This window comes from Montipora capricornis, chromosome 8 (assembly GCF_036669925.1).
Source record: "Montipora capricornis isolate CH-2021 chromosome 8, ASM3666992v2, whole genome shotgun sequence".
In the NCBI taxonomy this organism is placed as follows: Eukaryota; Metazoa; Cnidaria; class Anthozoa; order Scleractinia; family Acroporidae; genus Montipora; species Montipora capricornis.
In genome coordinates this window covers 36,341,242-36,351,241 of record NC_090890.1, presented here as the reverse complement: position 1 = coordinate 36,351,241, position 10,000 = coordinate 36,341,242, and the positions used below count along the sequence as shown (strand labels likewise).

Genomic DNA, 10,000 nt, shown 5'->3' with positions numbered 1-10,000 from the left:
ATCAATGGTCACTCGGAAATGCTCATGAAAAAGCTGTCACGGACCAATTGGTTTCCCTGAACGAAGAAAGCTGTATTGATGTTCTACACTTTCTCTCATTCTACTGAGAAACAATTTCTTTCTCGTTATTTAAAATACATGGTCACTGGACTTGAATGTAAAAACACTACCGCTAACTTCGTCCTCTCTACCACTGAACTATAATTGAAAAATTGGTGAGCTTTACATACCAAATTTGCGGTGTTCCTTTGGTAATTTTCATTTACAACATGCTGTCCGCCCTAATCCCTTCCTGTCGCGTACAACACTGATCAGAACGTCAATCATGGAAACAAATCAAGGGCTACATCCGGTCGACAATCATGCAACGAAATAATGAACATAATAACTCAAGGATATCTCCCTTCGGGAGCTCGGTTCAGGAGTGAATTTCGGCTGTACTGCTAGGACTTACTTGTCGAAAAATGGCTTTCTCGCAACTTATCAAAGGAGACGATGAATGTTGAATGATAAATTAATAGAGATCTATTTACCGATGGTGAATCGGGGAAACTCGGAAAAGATCCGAGCTCGTGATTTGCGGGAGTCGTACCATCCGATGAATAGTTCAAATGCTCTTCACCAAACAAGAGAACCCGTAAGCGCTATGTCAAGGGTACCATGCTCCCAATCGTCTTGAAGGTCATCTTGATTTTTTGTATCCCGGGAAAACAAATGTTCAATGTATTTGTGGAATTCGTGATTCAGGAATACCCGGGAAAAATCCGAGAGCTCTATTGCAGGATTCGAACCTAAGACCTTCCGATTAGTGCTCCACCATATGCATGCAGGGCTAAAGGAATCACGGGTAATTTCAAATAAGTTCCATCTAACCATGCTGCCTGTACTCAGCGAGGGAAGACTAGGTCATGCCTCTACGGATCAGTACTTCCTATCCGGATTATGTTTAAAAACAGCAACAACAACAACGTAGAAAGCAAAATAAAACAATAGCACCCAGATGTTGTCCTACAAAACGTCTGAGAGCATCGAGAGAGCATGCCCCAGATATCTCTCACAATCAATACATAGTTCAATTTTCAAAATCATGTAAAAACGGTTTCTTTTTCTGCAGCATGTCTGTTTAAGAGACGTAGCGATCCTCGCTTGATCATCCAAACTTTAGATCTAGACGTCACATTTCATGAAAAGAACAACGGCTCAAGTTGGTATGCTCTGGTTCGATGGGATCCAATAGGTAAGGGAAAAGTCTTGCTTGTATTTTTACCATCACGTGACGATGTCAAGGACAACGCGTGCGAGCGGATATCAGATTTATTTCCTTACTGGTACCTTAGTGGTCCTTAATGGTCTGTTGATTTACGGCAGTTTCCAAAAAGGGCGCGCTTTTCGGAATTTGCTCACTTGACAGTTCTTCTCGTGAAGAAATTTCCCTTACTAAGCCCGTTTTAAACGTCGCATTTTACATGTGCCGAATATAATGCAGAAAAATATATTGTTTTCGCTCATTTGCGTTACATTCGGCACATGTAAACTGCGACGTTTAAAACGGGCCCTAAGGATGAGAGCAAAAACAATAAAACGGGACAAAAACGAGACAAAAACTGCACGGAAAAGGACCAGTAAAACAAATTTAAAAACTTGTTGGTGAGTAAGGATGAAATGTGGGTCTTTGATTCGAACTGCATCGCGCAGTTACAGAGTCAAATAACTACTGCTAGCATATAGCTCATAACGGCTTGGCCCCAAATTTCAAAATACAAGTTTTTTAAAATCTTTGTACCTCCCACCCCTCCCGATTTTTTTTTCAGGGCCTACTTCTGCCCTGTGAGCGAATCATGGTGAGAATTATACAAATGTTGTTGGAATTGTCATCCATTGAAAACTAGGAAAAATTCCGAGCTCCAGATGACACTTGAACCAATGACCCGTGGGTTCAAATCTCGTCGGATTTGGAAGCTTTTCCGATTTTCCTAACGATGCAATTTCAACAACATAAATATATATAGTTATTATATACGTACCAAGATTTATTTAAAAAATATTTTGCTATTTGTTTGGGACTTTTGTTCACAATCGATGGTTTGATAGCCTCTCGATTAACACTTACCTCGTTAGCTTTATGATCTCTGTACTTATATAATAAACAAATCACTTCATGATTGGCTCGTTTGTACGATTTTTATTACTCACTCGTTGTGACGGATTGTTAAACTCACTCGTTCGCTCCGCTCACTCTTTCGTTTACGCGATCCTTCACAACTCGTGAATAAAAATCGTACACATTCACCAACCATGAAATAATCTATATTTTTCACATTCGCCGCTCACTTGGGTTGTTGGTTGGCTCATCTCAGATATGCTTAAAGGTGACTGCGCGATTCAGTTATGAGTTATGCAGTCAGTCGTTATATGACTGTAACCGCGCGATGCAGTTCGAGTCAAAGACCCTCATCCGACTAAAAACTCGTTATTAACCTTTGCTGACTTTACTAGAATCTGTCAAGCACTGCGAAAAAAAAGTAGTATGTGATCTCGCAAGACCAAGAGAAACAATACGCTTTCAATGTAAACATTGTAAATGTAAATGCTTTGTTTATAGTGGAAGTGGACTTTAATAGCTATCAAGCTAGTTCACAGGCACCCCACTTTTAGTAATTTAAAAGAACTTCAACTGGAAGGAGGTAACCAGTTGGCAGACCAGTGGCTATTTATAAAGCGTGGTAGAGTTGAATCCGAAACGACCGAAAACCAATCCAAGCTAGAGGCTAGAACAGGATTTGAACCCGCGTCGACCGAATGAAAACCCGACGCCCTTACCTCAGGATCACGCCACCTCCCTTGTACTACACACACGCGAGAGTGGACTGCGTTGTTTTGAAAGCGTAATTAAAATGACACAGGCGGTCTACGTTAAAGAGTTTAATCTAGCTGTGCAAATGTCACATAGTTGAGTTTCATCGCATGAACGTACTGACTTTTTCGCAGCTAAACGTAGAAAGGTGACTCCTTTTACGGCGGACCAGTTACAATGTCCAGAATTATTTCTTATACAGATTATCCCGCTCACTGGCATGGATATTGCCTAAACTATGTTCCTGGTAATTTTGACGATTCCTCCGAAACAATAAGTGCCTTCCTTTCAAAGGTATGTCCTAGGATAATTGGCAATTATTTCAGACGTTTGTGTAAGATATAAGAATATAAGATGGTAAATGATGACCAACGAGGTGCGTAGCGCCGATTGTGTTTTTAAAGTGTGACAGTTCTACTATCCCCAGTCTCCTTGCTAGCGTGGTTTTTGTCCATGTCGAACGACTTGGAAATAATCACGAAACTATTACAAAAAGAGGAACAATAAGAGGCCATTTTATAGTTGTTTGCTCAGCGACCTAGCCTATGAATGGCTGCGAGGCTCCCGGTGATCTCGTCACTGCTTTTATCATGTAAATTGTGTTGTTGTAATTCTTATTAGTTTACATTAACATTACAAAAGCACAAAGTTTTCTATCAAAACAGGGTTACTTGCAGCCTCGCTTTCATTCTTAGGCCAGGTAACGTAGCTACAACTGTAAAATGTCAGTTCTATTTTTTACAATGACTACAAAATTCTCGCGCGCTCATTGGCTAATTTTTTATTGTCAATAAGCGGACAGACACGTGAATATATAATTTATGCGGTAATGACGCGATATTGCTTGCGTCAGATTGAAGTTTCTCGCTTTTTTGCCTCGCGTTCTTCTCGTGTTTTGACCCCTCTGCCTTTTTGTTATTGTAAAAAACAAATTGATGTATAACAGGATAGACGCATGGAAAACTGACATCAATTTGTTAAATTAGATAACGTTCTAGTAGTCCTCGTCGTTGTCCTTGCCTAATAACGCTTCTCGGTAACAATTCTACGAAATGAGTAACTTTGAGTGCATACCGCAGCATTTTAGGAAAGGAACTGAGTGGCTGGCCAAAGATTGCCTTTCTCCTTTTTCAACTTACTGATGTGAACCCGCAAAAACCGACATCAAACAAAACTCGGATGCAAACCCAACGCGCGCGACCTTGGCTAAAAGGGTTTGTTTCATTTAACCATTCTCCCTACTCTATTCTAACTTTTTTAATCTAATGTTTTACATATATCAGAACAAAACGAGTGTGAACATTACATCTTCGTGGAACGAAAGGGTGGTCTTTGTCGCGGTAAGTTAAACAGTTGCAAAAGCTTGAAAAGTTGCATTTTGTGGTTTCAGCGGCAAGAAATCCTCAGTCGTATCATTCAAACTACTAATACCTCACAAAGTAGCTGGGCGGCTGACTAACCAAAAAGAAGGATGGAGCCCGTCGACGAACTAAATTATACTTCGTTGTCGACTTTTAGGCCTCAAAGCAATCCACTCAGCCTCAGTTCATTTAATTTATTCTTTAAAGTGCCCCTGTGACCAAAAAATCAATTCATATTTTTCTTTGGATTTCAAAACTATGTTAACAAAACACTAAGTGACCCACGTTTTAATTAGACCTTGATTTCAAAAAGACTCCTCTTTATTTTAACTGTAATTTTCCTATTTAATGGTCCGCCATTACTAACATTACGTTCTTGAGAGAGCTGGATCGAGGAGAAAATGACGTCAAAGGCTCACTAGTTTAAGAATGCAATACGTGTGTACGCCGCAGAATTGATATTCAGCACGGGGTTTTGGGCTTTCAGACTTTTAAACTTACGCTTTGCATATATAATAAGCTGCGTTCACACGCTGAAATTTTAGGCTAGTGAGCCTCTGACGTCACTTTTCCCTGGATCCAACCGTCTGAGGTCCAATCGGTCAGTTTTGAACGTGAGTAATGGCGGACCATGAAATCCAAAACTTACACTCAAAGTAAACGGCCTTTGGATAAAAATCAAAGCTCAAAATTTTGCCAGTCAGGTGTTAAGCAAGCACACTTTCAAAATCTGAAGGAAAAAAGGAAGTAGTTTTTTTAATCCTTCTGTAGAGCTATCGATAAAGGGCGATCCACTTTCTCATAATTAAATATAACTCAGTTTTCTCCAACAATTAATTTCCAATTTTTCTTTCCGATAACTACTGGGGGTGTCGGTGCAGATCATAATTTGCAGAGGTGATGTAGTTAGAGCTCTCTATAGCAGAGAAGTTTCTTGTTTTCGAGTGGCGCCAGATCGTTGCCCAAACCCAAGTATAAGGCCGTACCTTTTTATTCTATATTCTCCGTTTACCGTTAAATGCATTCCCTAATTTTGGGTCGGTCGGTCGAAGGAAAACAAAAACAAACAAAAAGAAGGAAAGGAAAGGAACTTTATTTAAGTGTCTAGTCGTTCTAGCGCTGGAGCACTAATTGGGTATACTGTAAACTGAAACCAACAAATTGATGCAAATCAAATCAAATGTTGGTCCTTGAGGAGAGGGGAAAACCGGAGTACCCAGAGAAAAACCTCTCGGAGCAGAAAAGAGAACCAACCCACATATGACGCCGAGTCTGAGAATCGAACCCGGGCCACATCGGCGGGAGGCAAGTGCTCTCACCACTGTGCCATCCCTGCACTCCACAAAAACACTTTCAACCTGCAAGAGACTCGACAACCAGAGGGGAGAAACACGTGGACAGAAAGCCTCTCCTATGGAAAGAAGAGTGTCCCGGTTTACGTACTCTGGGGTTGAAGTTTGAAACTGAAAATCTGTAGGCCTGGGGCAAAACTAATGTTTATAGGCATTACCTTCCTCATATCGGTTTTTTTTTTCTTTAATATGGGTCGACAGGACGACGGTAAACGGAAATGAAATAAATGTATTGCTGGTTTTCACTCACGTGATCAACAGCCATGTTTTTCAACGAAAACAAAAGGAAGCGTTTGCATATAAATAGAGTTAAATTCCCGGAGGATTTGGTCGGGGCACCAACATGGCCGCCTTTTCTTTGTTTAGGGGCACCAACATGGCGGTCGTGACGTCATGTGAAAACAGAGAATATTTGAAGTGCGGATTATAGACGAGTGAGATATGTGATCGTCTTACGTAGCTGGACAATTCTAACAATTATCGCTTTTTATATGAAAAACCATAAATAACAATGACCACAACCAGGTTTTGTGAGCCCGCGAGACTGAGCACCCCAGCAAACCATTGTTTTAACGAAAACCGCTGGTCAGCAACCTGGTTCTGGTCATTGCAGTCTAAGGTCTTTGTTGGGCTCGGTGTTCCCGTGAAGGACTCGATGAATGAATGAAATGAATGTATAGGGTTGTGGATGAATGAGAGAAGGAATCCCCGCACTTAATAAAAAGCGACAATTCTTTGTTTGCATCCACGTGATGAGACGGCCAAGTTGGTGTACAAAACAATAGAAAATAGCCCCACAAGTTTTTGCATAATAATAGAGTCAAATGGCACTTTACTGCATTGTTCTGTACACCAGGGACCGTTTGATTCTACGACGAGAAACTACTACCGTGTTGTTGATTTGTTTTGATTCGACGACATTTTTGCAAAACCTCGTACTGAAATGACGACGGCATCACGTTTTTCCCGCCAAAATGACGCTGGTTTGCGCGCGTTCACTGTTGTTCTATGGGAAAATCTCGTACTCGTAGTCGTTCTCGTCCTAGAATAGGGAGTTTAAGAAACCACGACGGCTACGGCGACGAAAACGTCACTTAAAAATATAAGTTTGAGCTATTTTAAGTATTTCACGATTATTCCATCTTGTTTATATTATTCAATATGGGCGAAGTGTCCTAAAACTGGATTGGTTCTGACGGATTTAAAGAAAAGAGTGAGACTAAAAGATTCACTGTAGTTTGTCCACGTTGTCGTCAAAACCTTAAATTTGGTAATTTCACGTAGTAGTTTTGACGAGTACGGGAGAGAAATGTTCAAAAATGCGTGCCGCACGTGCAGCACGATCATTTTGGTTCTTTCAACCAATAATATTACTGCTTTTTGGCGTTGTCGTTGCCGTAGCCGTCGTCGTTTCTTAAACTCCCTTCTAAAGCCCTCTACCAACATGGCTGCCGTGACGTCAGATGCCAACCATCAATTGCTCGAATTGTTCAGCTAAGCGCGAGGATCACCTCTCTCATTCGTCTATGACTCGCACTTCATAATAATTAACAATTATTGGATGAGGTTGAGCATGTTAGCGATGCTGAGGCGGATAACACAAACTGAGGCCTTGATAATTATCGCTAACATGCCAAAACCGAATTCAATAATTATTTTATTATGCATATTCCTGAGCTGAGCTCCGCCATGACAAAACTGATCAAACTGCTGGTTAGTGTGTTACGTGACGTCCCGTCTGCATACATAAAACTATTGTCTGTAGGTATGACGTCAATTCTACATATATAAAATCTATTGTCTGTAGGTATGACGTAAGAGAAACAGGGCAAGCAAGAATTAGCTGCGTGCTTATAGCCAATCAAAATCGAGCTGGTGACACCAATGTATAATAATATACCTTCATTCTTTCATTCATTGAGTCCTTCACGGAAATAAATCAGCCCAACAAATTAACCTGTTTAGTGCGAAGATCATCTCTTTCATTCGTCCATATCCGAACTGCTTGTTTCACAGGTCTTCGGCTTATCAATGTCGGGCAACGATACTGAAGAGATCTTAATGTATCCACATTGGCCAGTTACGGTGACTCCAGGTAAAAAAACAATTCTTTACCATATTTCCAATGTCTCACCTTGACGGTTTAAACGGCCCCCTACATGTTAACTGTTGCTCCAATTGTGAATGAGGGCATCCAAACGCGGCACCTTCCACTGCAACTTGAACTCGAGAGTCGGCATTTGCCTGAAAGGCGACATAATTTGTGTAAGTCGAACCATCTTCAGCTACCTTCCGGGAAGACAATAATCCCAATTTCTATTGCTTTGTTAAATAGTGTCATGTTAACTCACTTAAAACATGTTTATTTTCCTTTTTCAGGCCCGAATGTCTCCGAGCCGGGTGAGTAATTGGAACTGCAATTGCGGATTACGCATCGTTTCCGTCAGTTTCCCCTGGATGAAAGTGTGCACAATGTCCACAGTCCTTGTGCCTGCAAATTTAGAGACCTTAGTCCTTCTTGCTGCAAATTCCTACAATAGTCTATCCGCGACTTCAATGACTCAGTAAAAAAAAATTCATTCTAGAGACTTGGTGCAAGATTGTGGAATGAGATACCTGCTAAACTCGCGACGCTTTCAAAAGCAATACTCACGTAGAAAATACAACTATCAGTTAGTTGTACGTTTAATATGAATAGTACTAAGTACTGAAACTTGAACTCGATAGTTGGAATTTGCCTGAAAGGCGACATGATTTGTGTAAGTCGAACCACCTTGAGTTACTTTCCGGGTAGACAATAATCCCAATTTCTATTGCTTTGTTAAATAGTGCCATGTTAACACACTTGAAACATGCTTATTTTCCCTTTTCAGGCTCGAATGTCTCCGAGCAGGGTGAGTGTCGGAGCTGCAATTGATTACGCATCGTTTCCGTCAGTTTCCCCTGGCTGAGAGTGTTCACAATGTCCGCAGTCCTTGTGCCTGCAAATTTAGAGAGCTTAGTCCTTCTTGCTGCAAATTCATACAATAGTCTATCCGCGACTTCAATGACTCAGTAAAAAAGAAATTCATTCTAGAGACTTGGTGCAAGATTGTTGAATGAGATACCTGCTAAACTCAAGACGCTTCGAAAAGCAATACTCACTTAGAAAATACAACTATCAGTTAGTTGTACGTTTAATATAAATAGTACTGAGTACTGAAACTTGAACTCGAGAGTCGGCATTTGCCTCAAAGGCGACATGATTTGTGTAAGTCGAACCACCTTGAGTTACTTTCCGGGTAGACAATAATCCCAATTTCTATTGCTTTGTTAAATAGTGCCATGTTAACACACTTAAAACATGCTTATTTTCCTTTTTCAGGCCCGAATGTCTCCGAGCAGGGTGAGTGTCGGAGCTGCAATTGATTACGCATCGTTTCCGTCAGTTTCCGCTGGCTGAGAGTTACAATGTCCGCAGTCCTTGTGCCTGCAAATTTAGAGAGCTTAGTCCTTCTTGCTGCAAATTCCTACAATAGTCTATCCGCGACTTCAATGAAGTAAAAAAGAAATTCATTCTAGAGACTTGGTGCAAGATTGTGGAATGAGATCCCTGCCAAACTCAAGACGCTTCCAAAAGAAATACTCACGTAGAAAATACAACTATCAGTTAGTTGTACGTTTAATATGTTAAAATTTAAGACTCAATTAAGACTCCTGCTTGGACATAAACGTAACACATTTAAAGCTTAATAGTTTTGATCCTTATAGTAGGTAGTAGGTATTTGAGCCAGAGAATGAAATTGCCAATGTACATTAGCTGAATTTCAATAAAGTCTCAAAGTGTTTACAGTAACATTTAGAGAGATTTGGCACCACTTTCGAGTAAAGCGCGAACGGCAAAAGTGACCACAATTTTCCCGCGCCATTTTTCGCTTTTGCCGCTTTCAGTTTCTGCGTGAAAGAAGGCCTTTTCGTGTTTGCCGTAAACGTGGAATTTTCATCTCATTTTTCTTTGACATACGTTGTTTGTAGAAAAAAGAACCTCCAAACCATTTTTCGTTAAGTCAAACAGGGAAAAATTTGGTTTAATGGTTAAATATCTTTCATAACTGACTCCTTTCCGCAATTATTTTCTTCATGAACTCGCCTTGACTCTCTGTCGACTCACAAAGGGTTTCATCGAAACTCGCAAAATTTCGAGATTAACAAATTTCATGCCAAGTTGCGCAAGCTGAAGTCATAAGCTTCACTCCATTTTACGTGAAAGCCAACGTTAACCGTTTCACATTTACTTGATGCTAAATGTCTCTATTATGTTCTTAAGAGGACCTTAACAATTCAACTGAAAGAACGCGTTATTCGCGATGGCAGCTTAACGGAGCGTTTTAATTTTTTTTAAGATTGTGGTAAGGGTTTCGGAGGTGGAAGCGGAATAATGAATACTGAACGGC

General features: G+C 40.5%; 1 protein-coding gene across 2 annotated transcripts in view; it reads left to right on the top strand.

Moving 5' to 3' along the window:
• LOC138060149 (uncharacterized) overlaps positions 1-10,000 on the top strand; it is a 26,160-nt gene that overhangs the window by 8,677 nt on the left and 7,483 nt on the right. For both annotated transcript variants that reach the window (XM_068905867.1, XM_068905868.1), the window contains exons 6-12: positions 1,115-1,237; positions 3,057-3,148; positions 4,138-4,194; positions 7,584-7,662; positions 7,947-7,967; positions 8,441-8,461; positions 8,932-8,952. In XM_068905867.1, the coding sequence (XP_068761968.1) occupies positions 1,115-1,237; positions 3,057-3,148; positions 4,138-4,194; positions 7,584-7,662; positions 7,947-7,967; positions 8,441-8,461; positions 8,932-8,952 (414 nt within the window). The remainder of the gene's footprint in view (positions 1-1,114; positions 1,238-3,056; positions 3,149-4,137; positions 4,195-7,583; positions 7,663-7,946; positions 7,968-8,440; positions 8,462-8,931; positions 8,953-10,000) is intronic.